Source organism: Rutilus rutilus, assembly GCF_951802725.1.
Source record: "Rutilus rutilus genome assembly, chromosome: 2".
Lineage (NCBI taxonomy): Eukaryota > Metazoa > Chordata > Actinopteri > Cypriniformes > Leuciscidae > Rutilus > Rutilus rutilus.
In genome coordinates this window covers 30,672,506-30,698,437 of record NC_140210.1, presented here as the reverse complement: position 1 = coordinate 30,698,437, position 25,932 = coordinate 30,672,506, and the positions used below count along the sequence as shown (strand labels likewise).

Sequence of the window (25,932 nt, the reverse complement as noted above, 5' to 3'; positions counted from 1 at the left end):
TTTGTCATCAATTTGTTTTGTGTTATGTGTCAAGTATACAGATGCAGAGAAGTGCCTAGATATTAAGTGTGTTATGTCTTCACTGCTCATTATCACAAAATACAATATCACTTGTCACATAAATAAATGAACTTGAAATTACTTTATTTCACGTGTTGCAGAGTAATACTATTATTACTATTAATACATATTTTTTTATGTTCAAAAGAAGAAAGTCATATTTGCAAAGACATGAGGGTGAGTAAATGATGACAGACCTATACCTTTAAGATAAATGTTAAAGTTTACCCCCTAAAAGCAGAAGTGGCCCCTGCCTGGCCCTCCCAGTTACAGTGGTCTAGAACCGCCAATGACAGAGACGGACACAAAGCTGACTAACAAGTATAAAAAGAAATGCAGAGAAACAACAGGTGAAAAGCACTTATGATCCAAGGAGGAGAAGACATAATAATCAGGAAATACAAGAAAATAGACGATGGTGAGAGACGTACAGCACATACTTTTGTATATTAACTTTTAAATACACATTTTGTGATAAAAGATGTTCAACAATGCATGGGCTACTGTGTCTTCCAGATCATCTGCAACCTTGTTGCTTCTCTCCTACTGCTATCGCTTAGTGTCAGCGGCACCACAAGCCGTAAGTATTAAGATCTGCTCTGACTGATACTGTTAAATGTGATGTTTGGGAGGCATTATATGTGTTAAATATAATGTTATGAGTGCAATGCTGTTTGTTGCAGTGGGAAAAAATAACACTATTTCCTATCAATATTATCCTATATAATTATTATATAAAATTATCTTTTTATTTATAATGTATACACGCTGGTAAATATTTGGTTATAAGACTTGAATAACAGCATTTTTGTTTATATTTTAGATATCTCTGTATGCACACAAATACATAATTAACCCCTCTTAGATAAAACATTTATATGAAGAATTAATAATACCCAACATAATCAATAAGCCAAAATAAAGCCTCTTTTAGATATTAATGCACTGCATTACGCTAATGGACGTGTTGGGTGAGGGTCTGTGGTAAATATCAGTTTTAAATCCACCTGTATGGAAAAAAGATCACACTAGTTTAAGGTCCAGTTCTGACTATTAACTAACTAACTTTGACTTTAGCCTCAATAAACTCTTAATTACGGTTTATTAATAAGGTAGTTGTTAAGTTTAGGTATTGGTATTGGGTAGGATTAAGGGATGTAGAATATGGTCATGCAGAATAAGGCATTAATATGTGCTTTATAAGTACTAATAGACAGCCAATATCCTAGTAATATGTATGCTAATAACAAGTAGTTAAAAGTGAGAATGGGACCCTTAACTAAAGTGCAACCAAAAAAATCTAAACATTTCACTATCAGTAGAACCATCACTGAACTTACGTAAACTGCACTATGACGTTATTTTCTTCTAGACCTGACACAAACTTTGTTGCATTATTTTCCTGTTATCATTGTAAAGCTGCTTTGAAACAATCTGTATTGTAAAAAGCGCTACACAAATAAAGGTGACTTGACTTGACTAGAGCGTGTTTCACCATTTGTAGAGGTTAAAAAGGTTAAAAATGTGTCCAGTAAAGGTTTCCTATCCTGCTAACACCAGTAAACATTCTTAATAGTTGAAATGTTTTAATTGTACAGAAATTTTATAAGGATTGTGTAAAAATTCCCCTTATCTTATACAGTTTTCTTTAGTGAAGGATGTCAGTTCAGATGGTAACACTTTATAATAACTTTCATTAATAAATGATTAACAAACATATCATGTTTAACAGATCGTTAAATTCACATAGCTAGAAATATGATATAATGTGCTTGTTAATGTTCACTAATGAACTTATTAGACATTACATAATGATTAACAGATCATTATTTAATGTAAATGAAAATATAATATCTAAATATATATCTCAATGAGACTAACCTGGTTAAATAAAGGTTAAAAAAAAAAATATATATATATATATATATTTATTTATAATGTTTACAAATGTCTGTAAACTTTAAATTTATACAACCATGCAATTCTTGACAATCTACAAAATGTCATAAAATTTCAGTTCATATAGCCTATGCACTTTTTTACATTTACAAATACAAAAAAAGTGTTATCTTTTTTTTATAGGTATAGTTATAGTGATCCGGATGTTCAAGAGAAAATGTAACAATATAAGAATGACTGGTCCCATATTTATTTTAGGAATCATTAACTACTATGTACTTATGTCAGAAAAATGTATGACCAAATTTATGACCTTTACAGACTGTGGTTATGACTTAATGAATAATATTTTAACATGAATAGTGTGTGAAGTGCTTAAAATGACTAATTAAACTATTTTTATATTAATTGAAGTTTAATGAGCATTTATTTACATTAAATAATTATGTTAATCATTATGTAATATTTAATAAGTTTATTTAAACATTAACAAGTTATCTCAGCTATTTGAATATATATTAACTAATGATCCGTTAAGCATTATATAATGTCTGCTAATGATTTATTAATTAAAGCTTTTAATCATTGTAAACCATCTGTCAAAATTATTATCCTATGAATTGAAATTTTATGACATTTATAAGCATTTCGATTTACATTAAATAATGATCTGTTAATCATCATGTAATGTCTAATAAGTTCATTAGTAAACGTTAAGAAGCACATTATCTTATATTTCTAGCTATGTAAATATTATAACTAATGATCTGTTAAGCATTATATAATACTTATTACGGATTTATTAATGAAAGTTATTATAAAGTGTTACCGAAAGTTCTTCCTCTGCTTGATCTTCATCTACAGTATGCATTTTTTTTTTTTCTGTTTTCCTTTACTCTTGTAGGGTCTGAGGAGCTGCAATGTGTCCAAATTGTCAGAGTGCCACGAAACACAGTGTTTAGAGCTCGTGTTATGACAGAGTTGAAGATACACTGTACTATAACTCAATATGGATGTCACAGGAGCCCAAGCGTCTCATGGTGCAAAATTTATGGAAATCACTGTAACGCTTTAAAGCACTCAGATTACATAAAAACTGAGTGGAAGAATATGACAGAGCATGAAGGGATGGCATTCCTGATTTTCCTGAACATCTCAGTGGAGGATGCAGGTTTATACAGATGTAAAGAAGGTGACAACTCTATTAGCCATGCTATTAATGTCACTGTAACAGGTGAGTGATGTTACTAGAATGTAAACATTCAGTGGTAACACTTTATTTTGATGGTCCCTTTAAACATTCCATTGACTATAAGTAACTTTACAACTACATGTCAACTAACTCTCATTACAGTATTAGTAGACTGTCTGATTAATATCTGCTAACTCTTTATTGTGATGGTCCTCCAACAGACATTCTACTGACTATAAGTAACTTTGCAAGTGCATGTCAACTTATTCGAACCCTGACCCTACCAGTCTACTAATACTCTACTAACACTCTAATGAGAGCTAGTAGACGTATAGTCAACAGAATGGGTTAAAGGGACCATCAAAATAAAGTGAAACCCATTCGGTTGAATATACTGTAAATATAATAAAAGTGTATTTTAAATATTTTCAGTAAATAAGGAGGATGAGGTTTCACACAATCAAAACAACACATGTAAGGGCATGACCATTACCACACATGATATTAATCAACTTTTTGTTTGGCAATTCGTTTCTATTCTAATGGTTTCAACCACTCCAAGCAACACAAGTATGGCCATTACAACACATGTTATTATCTCTTAGAAAAATAATAATAATAAAAAAAAAAATATATATATATATATATATATATATATATAATATAATTCTTTTTTTTCTACAATTATAGGTGATATGAATACAACTCCAAATGATGAGCTGCAGTGGCTCTGGCCATATATGTACTGCACTGGAATAGTGGGGCTGGTATTCATAGTTATGGCTGTTATATTATGTTATGTTGTTAGATGCCAAGGTGAGTGGTTTGAGTGCTTTAACTAATATTTTATTATACTTTTTCTTTTGATCATATGATTAAAAAAAATATATATATATTTTTAGGGAGAAAATCGACAGGAAAAGACATGGCAAGTAAAAATCAGGTATCAAATGTTTTAATTTTATTCGGTGGAACTCTTCATATCTGTTAAATAATACATTAATAAATGCCCTGTTTCCAATTCCACAGTACATAAAAACACAAAAAATGGACCTGCTTCTTCCTCCTCATCTCTGTCTGAACTCTGACCTGCTGACCTCTGTCATATATCGTGTTTAAGAAACTATATCTGCAGCATCAGAAGAAGAGAATGCTCTTTTGAATGCTTCTGAATCTTCAGGCAATGTAATATGGCCTTTGAAACAACTTTTTTTTTGTGATCTGACCATAAATACTTCAGAAATTCAGTTCATAGATTGCAGTTCCAATTGCTTGTAGTAGTAATATGACATACCGTGGAAGATATTACTCCACAATTTCTTCAGATATGATGTATTGTTGTTATTTGCGAATCACTGATTGTTATAAACTTTTTCTTTAATAAATTCCATATAAAACCATTAAGAAAATATTGTTTAACCTATACACAAACACAAACATGCATCCCTGGGAGCACTATGACCATTATTTACTAAGAGCAAGTGGACTACAGCTACACCTTGGCTCTGATGCTACAGTACAATGCTTTTAGATGATTAAGATATACATCTACCATCCACAAAGATACAACGTATATCATGGGTATATCAAGACCAGTGTGTTCAGAAAGAGATAAGAGTTAAGATACATATAATTTTTAAGAAAAATATAACTTGTGCAAATACACTACATTTTGCAAAACTTATTAACATTATGAACTTTGCTGTAGACCAGGTAAGGTTTTATTTATTATTATTTCCTTTATGTTAAGAGGGTGAATGAAAACTCTACATCTGAATCACCTATTTTTTGTCCTTTAACAATGCAAACTTAAATGCAGTATATTCTGACCGACAGTGACACACAGTTTGATTAACAAAGTGCATGTTTACTTTATTATTTCAAAGATTTCAGAGAACTTTATACAAAACACATGGAGGTCTAAATAGAAATGGGAAAGGGAATGGAAATATTCAGAATCATTTCAGAATGACACGGGTTGTAAACTATGAGAGTACTTTCCTCTAGTGGGAAAATATTTGTAATACTATTAATCTCTATAATCCAAACATCAAGACAATAACTTCGCACCTAAAGCCAAAAGGGTGCTCATGTCTAAAAGAGTGTTTCCCCTGATAAAATGTTGTTATTTTTATTACACACATCAAAACATCTGTAAATCTAACACTAACATTGTGTCTGTTTATTGACTTTTCTATGGTTACAGAATATCAGCTTTCAGAAAGTCAGCTTAGATTTAGATAACTTGTAAGAGTATGATTTAGTACAACTTGGCTAAGAAACAAATGCTTTACTAAAATATACATTCTACAATAAATAAGGCATTTAGTGTTGAAGGTGTTGTGATTAAAATGTTTGTTTTTATACTATTAGACTGAATGTCAGTTATATTAGGAGACGTTGACTCAGAATCGTCTGTGATTCAGAAAGAGGCCACACAGTTGTTTGGTCAGGACGAACATCTGAACATAGCAGCATTTCTTTTCATTTCAGTCAGGCTAAAGAAAAAAAAAAGAAACAATTTGACAAGTGTTAATGTCCTAGAATTACTTTCTGTTATAATTAATATAATCTGTATTAATTCATTTCTGTTACCATAATGATTTTATGAGCATGAAGCACTCATTTGGTTTAAGCAAAGGAGTTTCCCCAGGTGCTACTTCTAAAATGAAAATTAGCTTCTTTTTTTTAATATTACTGGTGTAAAATATTTTCTTCTCTTATCAAAATAATATCCAAAAAAAAACAAAAAAAAAACATTGTGTTGAATTTCACTTTCCATCTGCTTAGTCTTTTGTAATAGGCTTTTCCTTTAACTGAGAACACTACACCACACAAACACATTTCTGGTCTTATACACCTACTTATACTAGTATATTAGGTTTTTTTATGTTATATAAAGATGTTATAAAATGTGCTGATTAACTTTTCCTTTCCCTGTCTACCTCTCTTTGTACAAACTAGTAAAATCTCTACTATTACAAATAGTCCAGCTCAAACTGATGCTACTGATTGAGCCAGAGGTTTACCGCTCAAACAAGAAGAGCAGCATTTTGAACACACCACAGAGCCACAGTGTTTCCACTGTTCAGAGGAGTCAATGGATGAACAGCTCTGCAAAATACACTGCTTTAGGAGGTTTTACACACAATACATTTACAATACTGATCAAATGAAGCAAAATTTAGTTTCAAAGAAACATTTATTGCCTAATGCCCCCTAGTGAACAAGTCGAAGGTGGCAAGGAAAAAGCTCAACGATGTTTACATGATGAGAGAGGAAACTTTTGGGAGGAACCAGGCTCAACTGGGGGAGCCCATTCTCCTCTGGAAACTTCAGGCAAATTATATGACACTAATGTTTCAGGAGCAGCAACACGTAGTTTTGGGCCATATGGATTGTAGCTTTTAGATCAGAGTGCTTTAAACGAGATTCAAATGCTTTAAAAGTCACCATTAAATCTAAATTAAATCACATTACAAGTCTTATTGTGAATGATTCATCAGAGCATGTTGTTCCAAAGGGGGGGGAGTTTTATTCATGATCTTTAATCAAAATATAATAGCCAAATAGCTACTCAGACATCCACTTTCACCCACCTTTAACACCAACTTTTCATGATTCAATCAAACCCCACTGGATAAAATGATCTCCAGTCACTCTCTTCCCCTCTCTTGTTTGTCACAAATCATTTTCAATTTCTTTGACTCTGTAGAAGCACTTTAAGTAACTAAAAAGGGAGATGATATGATGCTTTTAAACAATTATTTCCTGTTTCTGATGGCAACTCAAAAGACATCAATCATAGAATGAGATGAGGCTGAGAGGGCTTCTTGCAAAAGACAGGAAGTGGTAACTCCTAAAACTTCCTGTGGTTCTGTAGATAAACATGGCTCTGTAAAACATACTTCACCCTTGGCTTTGGTTTCACTAATAGTCTTTGTTACTTTACTCATACATGTTATCTGAAAACAAAACATATTTTAGTGCAACTTTCTGATGCAATAAGATTCAAACTATAAACCAGTATTTAGGGCCACTTAACTGGTTATAACTCAATATGGGCAGAAATTAGTACTAAAAGGACAGCTCACTGAACAAAATCTGAACAGAATGATGTAGACTTTACGTATGTCTGGTCTTGAGTTTCTGTTATCCCTAGAGCCAGTGTGAATGTAGCTGTAGTGGTTCAAATATAAAACAAATATGATCTTTTTTTCCTTTCTACCCTCTCGGGTCACCTGCAGATTCTAAGAGAGGAAAGTGGAAGAGAATGAAGCAGGAAGGAAAACTTGGGACAGATTGTGTGGAGTGAGAGGTTAGTGAGTCACTCTGGTGTCTCACTCTCTCTATTTCCGACAATAGATTTCTCCATTAGCTTCTGTTTTCATTATCTCCTTTGTAAAAGGTTTCTGGGGGATTTTGTTTACAATAGTCAGCCTTTAACTTTAATAGGATGGACAGACAATATATATATAAAAAGCAAAAAATTATTTACATATTATATTATGAATATATTTGTATACACATTTTACTATTTTGAACATGCATTAAATGGTCGCCCAAAATACTTCAGTCCGTCAAAGTGGCCCTCAACAATAAATATACAGTAAATCTTGATTTTACTTCTACCAGTCACCAGCTTTTGGTAATGTTCCTGTGATCATAATAATTCAAAGCTACATTTATTCTGAAGTTGTTGCTTAACCCCATGTCAAAAAAACGTGTCAAAAGCCACAGGATATCTTCTTCCTGTGCTTATTCTTGCATGTGATCTTCTATATTCTTATGTGTTCACCCTTACATTCTAAGCACATTATATTTTCTGGGATTAAAAACATTAAAGTTGGCATGAAACACAAGTTGTGAAAGTCATGTCTTTCCTTATATTGTGAGATATATCCGTGTCAAATGGTAAGATGGGATTTGATTTTGTCCATCAAGAATTGATTGGATTGTAGTGGTTTGCTATATGCTGTGACGTCATGTGGGTGACAGGTTGTCTCGCTCTCATGTCAGTAAACAAGTCATCAGAGAAGAGAAGATGGAGGGGAAGTTATTTTGATTGACATGATGGAACATAAATGTTTTCTAAAATAATGATGTGCACGGATAAATCATTTATAATAAATACTGCATTATTCCATTAAAAAAATTCCATTTTGATTTCATAGTGACTTTAAATTGGTGTGAAACACGATATTAAAGTGGACAGACATTTTTGTGTTGCTGTACTGACCATATCAGCAGGTGAAGTTAGCACCTCTTCAGACAGATGCACAGACATATGAGCAGCACAAGGGCCACACAGCTGGCTGAAATGAGAATGACATGGGCGTTCCTAGCTGTAAAAAAGACAAAAAAGACATTAAACAAATAAATCTAATATTCCCAACCGTCTAGAACAGGGGTCACCAAACACGGTCCTGGAGGGCCGCTGTCCTGCAGAGTTTAGCTCCAACCAACTCCAACACACCTGCTTGAAAGTTTCTAGTATGCCTATAGTGAGATTTTGATTAGCTGGTTCATTGTGTTTAACTGGGGTTGAAGCTAAACTCTGTAGGACAACAGCCCTCCAGGACTGAGTTTGGTGACCCCTGGTCTAGAAAAAAAAAACAGACAAAAATAAGAAGAATGTAATATAGTATAGCCCTAAACAGTCGAGTAAGTTTCACTCACGTTTATTCAGAGACAAATAGATGGCAGACCCAAGGCCCAGATGATGAACTTCACACTTCACAGGTTCATCGTCCAGTAGTTCAGTCTGCAGTTGAATGGAACTGACCACCATTGTGGTTCCGTCCCCTAGCTGGTAAAATGATGTCACGGCAGGGCCCAGTGTTTGATTATGTCCCTCCACATTCCAAGAGATCTCTGCTGCAGGACGTGACACGGCTGAGCAGTTCGCCTCAACAATGCCCTGCGATACGGTGACGTAACTGGCCTCAGGTTTGGGTAGGACTAGGAAAATAACATGAAGTTCATTACATATTTAAGTAAGACATTAACATTATAATCTTTTTTACAAGTGTGTTACAAGTGTACAAGCTTGTTTTTGCTCCATTTTCAAAATTTGTATTTTGCAGAGATTTTTTTTTTAAATGGTATTGTCTGTTGATTCCACATGCATCAATAATTCTTGTTAAATTTACAGTCCTAATTATTATTATTTTTAAATCTTAGGCTTATATTTAAATCTTTAAGACTTAAAATCTGCAGAGATATCTTGTAAACTTTTGGTTGGGATCTATCCTTTTTAGCTGGGAACCCTTACAACAGTCCAAAGTGTGCCAAATAAGTCCAGTACAAATACTGTATTGGTCTTGTTGACTTTTTTTTATTTGTATTGTATTGTAAGTGGTAGCTTCATTCAGAAGACAAAAGAAGGCACTTGTGTTGTTATGCTGATTACAAGCCGTCAGACGTTGGTCATGTCTGCGGCAGACTCCATCAAAGAGGGACTCTGTGACATAAGTCAGATAAAAGAGAAAGAGACAAACCATGACAAGATGAGGGGAAAGTGAGGCTCTGTCCATTTTATTTTTGTGGCTGTGAGAGCTTTTTGGTGACAACAGCCAGACTGTTTGGGGAATATCAACAGAGAGAAAGCAAACACAGTGGAGCTCTGTTCTAGAGGAACAGAGACACAGTAATCGCACTGGCCCTCATCCCAAACTATTCCCTAAACTACAGTCACAGCCCAGCATTAAACTAGTGTCAGCTCCTGATTGTGAGCTTTCTTTCGAAGCAGAATTTACTTTGCAATGAAAAGAATGTTTTCAACAGAGAAACATCCCTTTCCGCAAGCATCACCATTGTAAAACAGTTGCATGAGATAAAGAATGTATAATGTGTTATTTATTGTGATATTGCATTGAAACAGGAAACGCTACTGAGCAAAAGTTATCTCTGTAGAAATCTAGTATTTTTGGAGTGAACAAGGAACTAATCCATCAAATTAAAGTAACAGTTGACCCAAAGTGTCATACAAAGCATCACAAATGTGGTCCATATGAATTCTCACAACCTCTGCCCTAACTCTCTTTGGCGTGCTCACCAAGAGAGAGGTAGGCTGCATCCCAATTCGCCTACTTATACTACTACGCCCTAAAAGTATGTACTCTTTTTGTGAAGAAAAAAGTACATACTTTTGAGTGTGTAGCAAAAGAGTACAGACAAGCTTTGGGACATACTACTCCGTCATCTTTAACGGACAGCTCTGTCGCTTATTTATGTGCATCTTGTCACCGTAAACTGCCGTCAATCATCTTGTCACAGTTAAAATCCTCCATTCAGTAGAATTTAATTTCCTACCGTTTCGGAGAAAATTTTTCTCAAAGTTCACAATGCTGCTGCAGATGAAATATAATGTGGACAACATTGAATAAATACATTTTCGTCAGGTTAGATACTGATAATTAATCACTCAAACCCCTTTATTTAAACCTCTCTACATAACCGCCGGACTCGCGCATCCTCCATGTCTGTAGTTTTTTTTAACACTTTTTACTCGTTTGTATTTCTAATCGAATCCTCGTCCAACGCGCAATGGGTTGTGGGCAACATTAGCCGTTAGAGTAATGGAAATAGTTTCCCATGGAAATAGTAGTGAAGGGGGTGGATTGGAATCCACTGCTGCTTCAATGTATATGTAATGAGTGATTATAATCAAGGTATTAATCAATATTTTTCCTTCTAAATATCAAATAAGTTGAATGACTTCTCTGGAGATTTTACTTTGTTATAGAAGTTACCAGTGTGATTACTGAAATGTTCTTTTCATGTATTCTTTAATGTCTGTATTTGATATCTGAATGCAGTAACAGTGTTTGCTTATTTATCCCGGCTTCCCGAAATGAAATAGGGACTTGTTTTGTGTTTGAGAAAGGTCGTCAACGTGTTAAAACATATAGGGGTCATTGAAGCCAAAAGTTTAAGGGGCCATTTCTTTGTTAAAGCCTTACTTTCCAGTTAGACTAAAGTGTCCTCTCCTTGAGAGAAAGAACACATTATCTTGATGTTTTGAGACGACTCTCCTGTTTATAGTTGGAGCCTGGCCAAATCCAACCTTAGGAAAGCTGTGTGTCGGTGTGTGTGTTAGTCTTCTTGGTTACAGGCTAAGGAACCACTGGAATTATTAGAGATTGACTGAGTTGTTGTTGTTCAGGACATGTTGGCGCCCAGCAACTCAAATCTGCGACCTGGAAGGTCACGACATGCCTAACTTAAGGGCCCGATTATCAGCTGCCTAATCGATGGAGATATGCTTCCGGCTATCTGTATATGTGTGGGAAATTACTATGTTTATCTATTTCTTAGCCAATCAGAAACTGCAACCTGAAGCAAGGACGTAGCTTAGACCTTGGTGAAGGGTATAACTGCTGTGATCTTTGTAATTGTAAGCGGGGCGGCCTACAAACTCCTGTGTGAGTCTTGAAGCTAACTTCTGCTGATGAAACTGCAAACTATCTTCAGTAAAACTTTTCTTCAATTTATCATAGTTCTGACTCCGGGTCTTTTTTCGAAAATCTGGTCCTTGGGTCCTAAACTGTTACCCCCTAACAGTAGACCATCCGGGTATCTTTGGAAGACTCATTTCAACATACTAGATTTGGGGCGTACTAATTCTATTTTCGAATACTATTAAGTAGTATTATATAGTATATAGTATGAGAATTGGATGCACCAGTTTTGTCCAAATTGTATCTTTTTTGATTTATCAGTTAATCATGTTATTAAAAGAGGTTGGTCACAATAAAAGAGTCCAGTTCTCACTATTAACTAACTATTAAAGGAGCTGTATGTTATTTCTCAAAGTCGTTGCTGGACATTGTTAATATATGAAATCAATCCAAACAAACACATCCCTCACCTCATTGCTCCGCCTCCAAAGCTCACACTCCAATCCTAACCGCCCTGCTCCGAGTTGGTCTCAAACTACGATCGCTGGCATGCAAGGTGGGTGCACTAACGAGGATGCCTAAAAAGCATTCTCTAACAGTCGTCAGCCTGCACAACTCTCGATGGCCTCCGTTACACACGCAATGCAAAATTGGATGACTATTTATCGTTGCAGAAGCACAACAAAATAATGCTTCACGAAAAATAAAGCGAAGATGATGAACAAATGACAAGGAAGCACAAAAAATTAACATACATACACAAGAGTAAATACAAACAACAGTTTGTTGTTAGTTGCCAACAGCACAGCAGCTCCAGACAAACAATGACACTCAAAAATGCGTTACTCACGTATGAAGTGGAATTCAAAGCAACCTCAGAGTTTTCAGGCCTTTTCGCTTAGCACTCTCCAGTGCTGGAAAGCTTTTCTGATATTAACGCGGATCTTTAAGCTCTTTCCTGATCATAACCCTTCATTTTCCAGTGATATTTTTATATCTTTTGTAATGTCTCTCAGCCATCTCTCCTTCTACAGTCTTTCTTCAAATCACCCTCTTGCTTGTTCTCTCTCCTCCACCATCATACGCCCCCTGATGCTGATTGGCTACACGTTTGTTGTTGTGTTTGGTTGTGTCGGCCTGACCAACTTCAAACAGCGTTTTTCAAATATCGCTTACCCCACCTTTAACTATGACTTGTGCATCAGTAGACTCCTAACAGCGAGTTAAGGTAGTTGTTAAGTTTAGATATTGAGTAGGAATTGGGTAGGATTAAGGGATGTAGAATATGGTCATACAGAATAAGGTATTAATATGTGCTTTATATGTACTAATAAACAGCCAATATCCTAGTAATATGCATGCTATAAGCAACTTGTCTGGGTTATGTTGTGTTTTGTCTTTGTTTTCATTGTGTTCAGTTTCTGTTTGCCTGTTTTCCTTTGACCCAGTTTTCCCATGCGTTTCATTGATTAATCCTATTCACCTGTCCCCCGTTAATTAACTGGTCAGCCCTGTTGTTTGCCCTGTGTATTTAAACCCTCAGCTTCAGTTAGTTCTTTGTCCTGTATCAACTGAGTAATTCCCCTGTTTATTGTTTTGATTCGTAGATTAAAATTCTATTTGAGTATCTTCATCGTCATGCGCTTACATTACAGCCACCAACCATGACAGAATACAGGACCAAAGACAAGGACTCACAGAGGTAAGATCTGATGAGCCTGACCCAACCCAACATACTCAAAACTTCATACCTTCTCCCTTTTATAACTAGGATACAGTACTACGACCTACAACATCTCATACTATGCCAATCCTGATGATTGCAACATTTCAACACAAAAATTTTCATCACTCACACACTTACACGCACGGACATGTCTATTCATGCACACACACACACACGCACCTCCTCCACCCCCATTGTAATCTGTCCCCTGTCTCATAATGTTTTGTCAAATACTGTCTTTATATGTTTTATGATATTTGCAATCACAAGCTCTGTTTATAATTTCAATGATCTCAAATAGTCTTTGTATACTGTACGTTTCATGTTTTTTTACACTTAAATGGGTTTTGTAAGGTTTCTGTGTTTTTGGTTAATATTTGGAAAAACGTAATAATTTTTTTTTTTTTACAAAAATAAAAAAAAGACAAGGACTCAAATATGGATTTGCCAGCAGTACAATTGCTCTGCTTAAAACAGCAAGGCAGAACCCTCAAGGACCACACAAGGGATTTTTTACAACCGAAGTTCCCGAGTCCATTCAGTGAGAGAAGTTCCCGAGTCCGTTCCAGTGAGAGAAATTTCAGAGTCCATTCAGGTGAGAGAAATTTTCGAGTTCGTTACAGTGAGTAAAGTTGCCGAGCCTGCTCTTGAGAGGGAAATTCCAGCACACAGCCAAGAGAGCATTGTACTGTCCATAATGTCTCCGGCCCCTAAGCAGTCCAGTGCCAGCTACAGCCCCTGAGTTAGCTCCAGTGTCGGCTCCAGCCACTGAGTCTGCTCCAGTGTCAACTCTGGTCCCTGAGCCCGCACCAGAGTCCGCTCCAGCCCATAAGCCAGCTCAAGAGTCCGCTTCAGCCCATAAGTCTGCTCCAGCCCATTGGCCCGCACCAGAGTCCGCTCCAGCCCATAAGCCAGCTCAAGAGTCTGCTTCAGCCCATAAGTCTGCTCCAGCCCATTGGCCTGCCCCAGAGTACGCTCCAGCCCATTGGCCCGCTCCAGAGAGTCCCCAGCCATAGTGGCCAAGCCAAGCTCCCGGGTCAAGGCCATGGAGGCTCCCTGAACTGCCGGCACCTCCCTGGCTCACTGAACTTCCCTGACTAATACTACCAGTACCATCCTGGAGGCTACCTAGCCTGCCCTCACTCCCCTGGTTACCTGCCACAACTCCAGGACGCCCCCCTCCCTCCCCGGTTGGACACTTTTTTGGAGCGAGGTCGTGCCTTCCAGGAGGGGTGAGTAATGTCAGTGTTGTGTTCTGTTTTGTCTTTGTTTTCATTGTGTTCAGGTTCCGTTTGCCTGGTTTCCTTTAACCTATTTTTCCCATGAGTTTCATTGATTCATCCTGTTCACCATTCCCTCATTAATGAACTTGTCAGCTCCTTTGTTTGCCCTGTGTTTTTAAGCCCTCCTGTTTATTGTTTTGATTCTTGGACTAAAGTTCTATTTGAGTACCTTCATCATCGTGCGCTTACATTGCAGCCACCAACCATGATACAACTAGTTAATAGTGAGAACTAGACTCTAAACTAAAGTCTTACCAAGAGGTTTGAATGATTTATTCACAAATTGGATGGATCTGGCAACTCGATTCAGTCACAGTGGTTATAAAAAAAAAAAAATACATTTTGGTATGTTTGACACACAAAGCTATCCCATGGCTTCTAACTTTGCAATATAGACCTTGAGAAGCATGAACTACATTTATAATACTTTTATGGCTCTTTTGCATCCTTTTTGAAGCTTGAAGTCTTCAGTCTTTATACATAGCGATGGCATGGAAAAGAGCGACCAAGACAGTGTTAAAACTTTCTCAGGTTGGTATGTTTTTATAACACTTCTTACTTAATAACTGTTTTCTCGGCTTGTCATTGACTTCTATTGTTCGTTTTTAATTTGTCTTTTATATTTAGTATGTTTCTTTATTAGTTGATTTCGGGTTTTACCTTTTTAGGAACATTTGGTCACAACAATGTAGGCAAAATGTTAACGACACGCACACAAACACATTATCTTCCTTCCTCACTTGCACTTCTCTCCACTTCTTACACATACACCCACTCAGAGGTACACTTAAAAAAACTTTGTATGACCCGGAAGACAGACAAAAGGGGCTGTGAAATACCCAAACAACCCTTACGGAAAAAAAGCACATTGATTTTCCATTTGCACACGTGTTCACATATTGTGCATACGTGTGAAAATGTTCCAAACCCACACGTGTGATTTAGTGAAATGTGAATAGTATGAGCCTTTAATAGCTGTAACAGCTTAATTCTGTGGCACTGTTATTTAGAAACATCCTTGTGGATAACATATCAAAATTTATACTGATTCAGAATTTTAAAACATTTATTATAGAAGCGGTATGCAATCTATTTTATGAATCACATTTTTAGTGTGCTTTTTATTTGAACTAATTAATAGATCATGAGAAAAAATGGCATTGATCCTTATACAGAAATACATGAATTTGTTTCAGAGGTGCTCAATCCCGTTGCTGGAGATCTAACTGCCAGTTTAGATTCAGCCCTAATAAATCACACCTGAATCTTGTAATCAAGGACTTGGGTTCATTAAAAATTCCAGACAGGTGTGTTTGAGCATTCCTGATTTATTCCAAACATTTTAGAGACTACACAAATACATTTCCTTTATTTTAAAGCAAATAAAGGTCCCACATTATATTTGGTGTCTTTAACTAGTATGTGTTTCCATTAAAAAAAAAAGTTTATTATTTATTTATTTTATTGTGTTCATGTTTTTTTGCTGATATTGAGGTGGGATAGGGGTAAGGTTAGGGACAGGTTTTGTGGTATGGGTGAGTAAAGGTGTAAGGCAGGGTTTCTCTAACTCGGTCCTGGAGGGCCACTGTCCTGCACAGTTTAGCTCCAACCCTGATCAAACACACCTGAGCAAGCTAATCAATGTCTTCAGGATCACTAGAAACTCACAGCTAGGTGTGTTTGATCAGGGTTGGAGCTAAACTGTGCAGGACAGTGGCCCTCCAGGACCGAGTTTGAGAAACCCTGGTGTAAGGGAAGGGTCAACAATATAATTATAGATGTAACTTCAGAAAATAATTACAGATGTAATTATATGAAGGTATTTGTCAAATATAAGTACAATGTAAAACATGTATGTACACAATGAGTGCATTTTATGAAATTATTCATTTAAATGTTGGTACACAGTAGTTAAAGCTACAATATGCAAGAATTTTTGGCCTCTAGAGGGCGCTACATTCCAAACAACAACAACGGCGTAGCTTGATGACGATGTGAAGGAGCGTGGAATGATGGGAACTGTCGTTTTAACCATGGATGTAAATCAGTCAGACGGGAATCGAAAAATCATGTTCATGGATGAGGCTAAGTTCTTTTTTTATAATGACATGCTTTTTGTGGCGAGGAGGGCGTGGTTCAGCGCGGTCTGTAATGGGAGAGAGAAGAGACGAGCAAGTAGGTCAAGTGCAAATGACGAACACCTGTGACTTATTGCTGTGATCCGAGTGGAGAGATCGCTTTTAAGCCGCGCGCTGGAACGAGAGAGAGACTGAAGAGAGAATTGGACGCAGAGAAAGAAAACCGGTGGATCCGAGCTCTCATTTTTGAACTGTTTTGTGCTGTCGCGGTTGCCACGGTGAATGCGCGTTGTGCACGACTTTTGTTTGTTTTGCTTTATTTTAATAAAGTACGAGTCCCAGTCACGCCGACCCCTGTCTTCTTCCTTCCTGACTCTTGAACCTCATCACACTTTTATTTCATTAAAATGAATTAACCGCAAGAAAAGTAAGGTTTAATACTACATTGGTTATCATAGATGTTACTGTATGTCGAATTCATTGTTGTGATAACGCGGCGCAGTTTTACGTGTTCTAAACAATTGTTGTAAAAGTACATTCGAACATACCCACATCATTTGCCAAAATACTGATTAATATTTATGTATAACACATGCTATATGTATTTACATGGCCATAAACACCAGACGTGATAAACAATGTCAATAAACTAAACACAAATCTAAAGCAATAATACTTCCCTTACATAAACATAACTATTACAGAATGCTACATTTGGAAAATATAAAATTAAGCATACTTTGTCGACAGAACCAGCTGCAATCGGTAAAGAATAATTGTGTTCCATGACGACTGCACGAAACAAGCTAACGTCTGTTGCTTGATAGACGCTACAACTACAACTTCCGCATTTGTCAAGGACTCCACGCAGTATGAGCGGAAACCGAGGGTAACGCGGATATGACGCAATTGACTGGCGACTCCCAGCTCCCCCCTGCTCTAACGCCCCGTTTCCTTGGTTAAAATCGCAATTTTCTCACGATTTAAAAATAGTTGGAAACATTTGGGATATTGTAAGTAATCAACGTAACAAAATATATAACACTGGCCTTGAGATTATGGGATATTTTAATGCAAAATTCTTGCATATTGTACCTTTAAAGACACTTAGCATAAAGTGGTACCCAAATAAATGTGTCTATAAGCTATGTTATTACTGCCATTTGCACTTACCATAAACAGACAAGCAAGCTGTTGCACTCTTAATGCCATCTGGATACGTGTGGAACTCGCAGGTGTAACAGCCCTCATCCTCTGTCTGAGCCTGGTGTATGGAGAGCTTGGATTGCCCAAGTGAGGGATTTAGAGTTACCCGATCCTTGAAAGGGGTCTCAACGATGGGTCTGTCATTCTTGACATAAGAAGCAACAGTGGCGGTGTCCCCTTGCTCAGCTGTTTTTTTCCATAAAACCTGCTGGACTCGCTTACTGAGAATGTACTTGCACAAAAGAGAAACCGGCTTTCCACTCACAACTGTTTTATTTTCCATCAGTTCCACAGTTGCTGGAAGGAATAAATTTTTTTTTTTAAAATAATAAAGTGAAGAGACTTTACATGGTCTTTAGGTAGATATGTTCAACCAAAAATGAAAAATCAGTCATAATTTACTCAATGTCATTTCAAAGCTGTATGACACAAAAGAGATGTTGATATTTTTTTATTATTTATTATTTGAGATTATTTTTTTCAAAACATTCTGATGACAGAATTTTCATTTTTGGGTGAACTATTTCTATAAGACCATGTTGCAGTGAATACTTGTACTATGCATGACAGTAGTGTCAGGATTATGCACCTGTCTAGTTAACTTATGAGTTTTGGTTCAGTCCTCATTGTTTGCCGTTTCTCCTTGCCTTTCTATAGTCATTAATTGAGTTACTCAGGTCTTGTGTGTTACGTTATAGATCTCTGTGAGTATTTAACCCCTCAGTTTTCTTAGTGATGTGTTCCATGGTGTCTATGTAATGTGCTTGTGTTTTCCCCTGAGCTTCTCCTGTGTTCATCTGTGGATTATATTAAAAGACTGTTTCCTTTTGAGCTACTCATCTGTGCTATTTTACTACAGCCATGTGTGACAGTTAGCATACGCTCATTGCTTTCATTTTAAACCACACTCAGGCTGATACAATGTAACAAATTTCAAACCCTATGGCAGCTTTTATCTGATCAAGACTCTTGTGGTTTTCATGATAGTTTTTTGTCAGTAAAGAAGGCCAGGCAGAAAAGTGGTTCTCACCACTTCCTGCTTGGGCATTATTTATAACAATTCTTCAATGTCTTGCGAGCGCAATGTGATAACAACCAATAACAATTATTCATTATGAAACCATCTTAGTGCAGGTCTAGAAAATAGCATTTCCTCTGTTCGATGACACTTTGATGAGTGATATTTCCTTTTAAATTCATATTTTTAAATTATATACTCATATACTAATCGAAATATATTTGCCATTATACTAATATACATTGTTGATATTTAAAAAAAAAAAAAAAGTTTGAAAGAGATTACCAAACCTCACCCATAAGTGAAAGACATGTCCTTCCTCTCTGCTGCCCTGTTGGGTACACATCAAAAAGGCACTGGTAGCAGCCCTCGTTGGCTGGCCCGGCTCTTCCAATGGTGATGGCACTGGCGTGAGCTTGTTGACCTGCTGTATGCTGTGAAAGCTTGACTCCATCTTTGGTGGTGTGGTCATACTTATCAGGCTCGTAGTAAAGTATAGTTTTATTTGTCACGTCCAACCACAGTACTTGTTTTAAAGCCTCCCCTGTCTCCATTGTAATATTGCAGGTCAGCATGAAGGGAAGCCCAGTCATCGCCTGCAGATGAGATGGTGCAAGCACCTTACCTAGGACATATCGACAAAACTGATATCATTTAAGATGTTTAAATAATTAAGTAATAATATGCTATCTAATAAATGCATCTACCTCTTCTTTAATGAGCAATTTTTTACATTTTGAATTTTGAATATTTTGTTATTTTAAGGGGGTGTAATTTATAAAAGTCAAGGTGATATAATTGTCCTAATATCACAATGAAGAAAAATACCTATTAAAAGAATTACATTATAAAAAATAAAAATAAATAAATATATATATATATATACAGTGGGTACGGAAAGTATTCAGACCCCCTTAAATTGTTCACTCTTTGTTATATTGCAGCCATTTGCTAAAATCATTTAAGTTCATTTTTTTTTCCTCATTATTGTACACACAGCACCCCATATTGACAGAAAAACACAGAATTGTTGACATTTTTGCACATTTATTAAAAAAGAAAAACTGAAATATCACATGGTCCTAAGTATTCAGACCCTTTGCTCAGTATTTAGTAGAATCACCCTTTTGATCTAATACAGCCATGAGTCTTTTTGGGAAAGATGCAACAAGGTTTTCACACCTGGATTTGGGTATCCTCTGCCATTCCTCCTTGCAGATCCTCTCCAGTTCTGTCAGGTTGGATGGTAAACGTTGGTGGACAGCCATTTTCAGTTCTCTCCAGAGATGCTCAATTGGCTTTAAGTCAGGGCTCTGGCTGGGCCATTCAAGAACAGTCACGGAGTTGTTGTGAAGCCACTCCTTCGTTATTTTAGCTGTGTGCTTAGGGTCATTGTCTTGTTGGAAGGTGAACCTTCGGCCCAGTCTGAGGTCCAGAGCACTCTGGAGAAGGTTTTCGTCCAGGATATCCCTGTACTTGGCCGCATTCATCTTTCCCTCGATTGCAACCAGTCGTCCTGTCCCTGCAGATGAAAAACACCCCCACAGCATGATGCTGCCACCACCATGCTTCACTGTTGAGACTGTATTGGACAGGTGATGAGCAGTGCCTGGTTTTCTCCACACATACCGCTTAGAATTAAAGCCAAAAAGTTCTATCTTGGTCTCATCAGACCAGAGAATCTTATTTATCACCATCTTGGAGTCCTTCAGGTGTGCTTTCATGTGTCTTGCACTGAGGAGAGGCTTCCGTCGGGCCACTCTGCCATAAAGCCCCGACTGGTGGATGGCTGCAGTGACGGTTGACTTACTACAACTTTCTCCCATCTCCCGACTGCATCTCTGGAGCTCAGCCACAGTGATCTTTGGGTTCTTCTTTACCTCTCTCACCAAGGCTCTTCTCCCCCGATAGCTCAGTTTGGCCGGACGGCCAGCTCTAGGAAGGGTTCTGGTCGTCCCAAACGTCTTCCATTTAAGGATTATGGAGGCCACTGTGCTCTTAGGAGAACCTTAAGTGCAGCAGAATTTTTTTTGTAACCTTGGCCAGATCTGTGCCTTGCCACAATTCTGTCTCTGAGCTCTTCAGGCAGTTCCTTTGACCTCATGATTCTCATTTGCTCTGACATGCACTGTGAGCTGTAAGGTCTTATATAGACAGGTGTGTGGCTTTCCTAATCAAGTCCAATCAGTATAATCAAACACAGCTGGACTCAAATGAAGGTGTAGAACCATCTCAAGGATGATCAGAAGAAATGAACAGCACCTGAGTTAAATATATGAGTGTCACAGCAAAGGGTCTGAATACTTAGGACCATGTGATATTTCAGTTTTTCTTTTTTAATAAATGTGCAAAAATGTCAACAATTCTGTGTTTTTCTGTCAATGCGGGGTGCTGTGTGTACAATAATGAGGAAAAAAAATGAACTTAAATGATTTTAGCAAATGGCTGCAATATAACAAAGAGTGAAAAATGTAAGGGGGTCTGAATACTTTCCATACCCACTGTATATATATATATATATATATACACATATACACATATATATTAATTGTCTGCCAAGTGGTGCAATCAACATGCAGAAAAAAATTTTTTTATAAAATAAAAACATTAAAAAGTACATTTATGTCATGAAGGACACCTGCAGACCCTCATGACTTTGTGTCAAGGTTGTAAAATGTCAAGTGGCGAAACTCTCCAAAATTGTAAAAATAATGATTAGGATGTGTACACTCACATGTAAAGAAGACGTAAGGTAAACAAACATGTTATTACTTTTTATTTAATGTTTACACAACATGATATAAAGTCACTAAATTTATTTTCTTTAAAAATGGCATACAATTTTATCTAACCCATATAAAACCAGCATTTCTAAGAACCCACGTTTTAAACTACAGCAGTGGATCAAAACCTTTCATCAAAGTTATACATGAATTTTGAACAATACCCGTTCTTGTTTTAGGACAACTTTGATGAACTTTTTTGATCCACTTCAAATGTTGAGTACTGTAGATGTTAAAAGATTTTCCTGTTCTTTATCATGGACAGAGCTCAGATATTCTAATGTTCAGAAAGGAGATTGGATAGGCACCTTGAAGTCGAGAGAGCAACATCAGTGTCACCCAGACTTGCAGGGATATTGCAGACATAGATCCACTCATCTTGACCTGCAGGAAGATCAGTTTAACTGTGGTCAATGAAGTAATGGGCCAAACATATATTTAAGTAAGACAAAGAGTGTTTAACCAAACAGATTTCCGGAATACTGTCTGTATTAGCCATGTGTATTAAAGCAGACTCTACATAAACAAATTTCACAACGGCATAGTTAATTACAACAAATAATCAAGCCAGTACCGCCTTAATGAGTATTGCTACATTCTGAAAAATTAATGAAGAAATTTCACATCTAAAAAAATAAATGGCATACTTACAGCCACAGGTTTGTAAAGAGCAGAAATCCACACATCAGCAGTTCAGCTCCTCAACAGCCATTGCTTTATAGAGAAATTAAAGATGAAAAAATAATAATAATAAGATAATTTCTGATGTCAAACAAATAAGAAGTTCTGGTTCTGGTGAACAAATATATTTCTATTTGGTAAGGGAAGTCATCTAGCATATAGCTCAAGTTTAAATCGGACTTTAAGGAAAATATTTGTCCTAGAAGTCTGGTCTGTTTTGGAATTTGAGGCTTCAGTGCACTATTTATGGCACTCTCAGGGGCCGCAGTGCAATTCAGCATTTTTGGATTATTTTGAAATTTGATTACCGTTTGCCAGGTTTATTTATGGCATGAAAAGGAAAATCTCTAACCATCTGCATCCTGTCAAGGTTTATTACCTTTCTGGCGCTTTAACAACAGTTTGGGTAACAAACTCACACTTTGTTGTCTAGACTAACATTAACTTGAGGAAATAGTATCTCTTGCTTTTTACACAAACTATATGATTAAAATCACTTGTGGCTAAACACTGCCAGTAAACAGGCATAAAGAGTGGTGCTGGCAGATGATTTCTGGGCCACAGGCAAATACTTCCAGGCAGCCACACGCCCCTGCTGACCTCAAATGAAAGATCGGTTGAGCCATTTTTTTATATATACTGTGTGTGTGTGTATATATATATATATATATATATATATATATATATATATATATATATATATATTGCTGTCTTTTTTTTTCTTTCTTTTTTTGTTGTTAGAAACCCATTCGAAAAAAAGGAACTAGTTTAGCTTTATTTTATTTTTGCTTTAAATTGTAAACATTTATAATACCATCCATTAACCATCTTTTAACAAACATTATATAGATAAATTAAATAGATCTGTAGTTGGATCGATCTATAGTTTATATCAGGCATAATGATTTGAATGAAAGTCTGTGATATACAAAATATTACTCAAGACTATAATGCTTTCTGGCTCTTTCACTATAATAGAAAATATCATTAAAAGTTCCTTAACTAGAGTAATTTAGAGGAAGAACGAGCAGACTACATAAGTAGACCTGAAACAACATAGAATTTATGCATGGGTCTACAAGTAGGCTAGTCACATTTTGATTATTAATCCTGTGACTTAAAAAGAAAATTCAATGATTGCAAACAGTTGTATTAACTAAAACTAATAAACGATATAAATCTATTTTTAATACAGTACAATGTTTAAAATATGCGACTCACCTTGCAAAGCATGGCCGCGTTCTTTCGTGTTGGTAAATCTTGCCTCGGAGTTATTCTGGCATACAGTGATTCGGGATACGAATGGAAGTGGAAGTGAGGAAGTTTGGCCATCCAATCGTGGGAAGCATAGCAATCAGTGTTTAGAAAGGCCCAGTGACGTTCAGTGGATGGAAGCGTGCAATTACTAATTACCGAGTTAACAGCGACATCTAGTGGTGTGAGCCATCTGTACAAAAACATCTCAGTTTTGGAAAAATGCCAATACCGGTATACATTTGTCAGGTTCAGGCACTCAAAAGGACGTTAAAAATAAAGTTTGCCATGCTTAAACGAAGGATTGAGATCTAGTTAGTTATTACATCTTTTGACAAAATTAAGCATGTTTAAATTTGGAAAAGCCAACTAATGCCAAATCGAGTTTCTGATTTTTTTTTTTTTATAATAATTATTTTCAATAAACATGACAATAATCACTTACATATCAAAATACAGTAACACTTTATTAAAGAATATACAACAAATAAGGGAGAAAAGAAATGGTAACACTTCACAATAAAGTTCCATTTGTCAACATTATGCAAGAACTAATTACGACAAAAAAAAACTTCTAAGGCATTTATTAATCTTAGCTAATGTTAATCTCAACGTTTACTAATACATTATTAAAATCAAAAGTTGTATCTGTTAATATTATTTAATGGACCTGAGCAGACATGAACTTACAAAGATTAATAAATATTGCAACATGTATTGCTTATTGTTGATGTTGGTTAATGCATTAGCCAATGTTAACTAATGGGCCTTATTATTAAAGTGTTACCGAAAAATGGAGTGATCAGAGGACTCAAAAGCAGAAAGTTAGTGAGAACAGAGTTTATTTGCACACTTAGGGCATAACAACCTCGTGAACACGTGAACACATAACGAAGAGTGTGGGAACTCCAGAGCTTACCATACAGCCAACAACAGACACACTGGCTGAGGAGACTGAGATGAGACAGAGGAACAGTGAGAGAGCGAGAACAACGTTTACGTGAGGGAAGTTTGAGAGGGATGTCCTGGGAGATAACCAGACCTTCTGACAACACGTAAAGTGGGGGCTTAGTATGGTGACGGTCTGCTGACGCCTTGTTCCTGTCGCCAGTCCAAGTGAGGACTTCTGGCGATCCTCCACATACAGAGGCGTCTCTGAATAAATGCATGCGCGAATGGAACAACGACGTCAGATTCTTGGGAGAGGAATAACGTTGGCTGGTGGACTAAACAGCACTGGAGGGGAGACAAACCCATAGACGAGACCAGGAGGGAGTTATGCACGTACTCGAACCTGGTTAATTTGGAACTAAACAGATGACGGTTCCGCAGATGCCACACAGTGCAAGACCCTCTCAAGATCTTGGTTAGCATGTTCGGCCTGACCGTTAGTCTGCCGGTGATACCCGGAGGATAGACTCGCAGTCGCCCAAAGCTGTCGACAGAACTCTGTCCAAAATTTAGACACAAATTGGGGACCCCTGTCAGAGACCACATTCATGAATGCGGAAAACATGATCTTAGACAACAGTCGCTGTCTCCCTCGCTGAAGGCAATTTGGGGAGGGGAATAAAATGGGCCGCCTTCGAGAACCTGTCCACCTGTCCTGAAGTCCACAGCTATGTGTGACTAGGGCCTCGAAGGGACAGGCATCGGCTGGAGTAGCCCTGCCGGAGTCGATTGGAGCCTTTGCACGCAGCAGAAACCAGATAGGCCAACACCAACTGATGAGTGTCTTGCACATGGATGGCCACCAAAACCGCTACTTGATTAAACTGCAAGTACGAGTCGCTCCGGGGTGGCAAGCTAGTTCGGATGAATGGCCCCACTGTAGGATGCTAGTTCGGACCAATTCAGGCACAAACAACAGGCTCTCAGGCGCACTCTGCGGGAACCGTGACGTTGCGCAGAGCAGTGCGGACTCTGGACTCCACCCCCAAGATGACCACCGCTAACACCTGATCGGAGGAAGGGTGGGTCTAGCCTCAGCGAGCCTGTCGTGAAATTAGCCATTTAATGGTGTGGATGTATTCTTAGGGTAGGGGAGAGCAGGGTAAGTTGTCACACGGGTAAGTTGTCACACTGTCCATAACTCCAACACTAGAGGCTCTATCTCAAAAATCAAATAGCCACTTTATGTGACTTCTTCTTCTATAGTCAACTTCCTGTTCACATGTGGTCAAGATCACTGTAATCTGAGGTTATCACAATTTTCTTATTTTTCTGCTCAAAAAGTTAAAAAAAATTCACTTTACATTTTATGCAATACAACTTTGTTAGGTATGAATGTTTAAAATTATTATTTTGCACAAAATAGAGGAGACAGTAACGTGTCTTTTGGTACTTTAGC

General features: G+C 37.0%; 2 protein-coding genes across 2 annotated transcripts; one reads left to right on the top strand and one right to left on the bottom strand.

Moving 5' to 3' along the window:
* Positions 1 to 555: 555 nt before the first annotated feature.
* Positions 556 to 4,317, top strand: LOC311281423 (uncharacterized protein; the record flags this gene model as incomplete). Its single annotated transcript, XM_084394352.1, has 6 exons — positions 556 to 640; positions 2,864 to 3,193; positions 3,584 to 3,721; positions 3,842 to 3,967; positions 4,054 to 4,094; positions 4,181 to 4,317. 6 exons carry the CDS (start codon positions 556 to 558, stop codon positions 4,268 to 4,270), a joined length of 810 nt encoding a protein of 269 aa, XP_084250478.1. The 3' UTR covers positions 4,271 to 4,317.
* Positions 4,318 to 4,406: 89 nt separating this feature from the next.
* Positions 4,407 to 23,687, bottom strand: LOC311281418 (OX-2 membrane glycoprotein). Its single transcript, XM_084394333.1, has 8 exons — positions 23,550 to 23,687; positions 22,299 to 22,361; positions 21,956 to 22,031; positions 19,160 to 19,489; positions 17,814 to 18,143; positions 8,831 to 9,112; positions 8,391 to 8,496; positions 4,407 to 5,649 (listed from the first exon to the last, which is right to left on the bottom strand). The coding sequence occupies exons 3-7, from the start codon at positions 22,023 to 22,025 to the stop codon at positions 8,408 to 8,410; spliced, it is 1,101 nt and encodes a 366-aa protein (XP_084250459.1). The 5' UTR covers positions 22,026 to 22,031; positions 22,299 to 22,361; positions 23,550 to 23,687; the 3' UTR covers positions 4,407 to 5,649; positions 8,391 to 8,407.
* Positions 23,688 to 25,932: the final 2,245 nt, after the last annotated feature.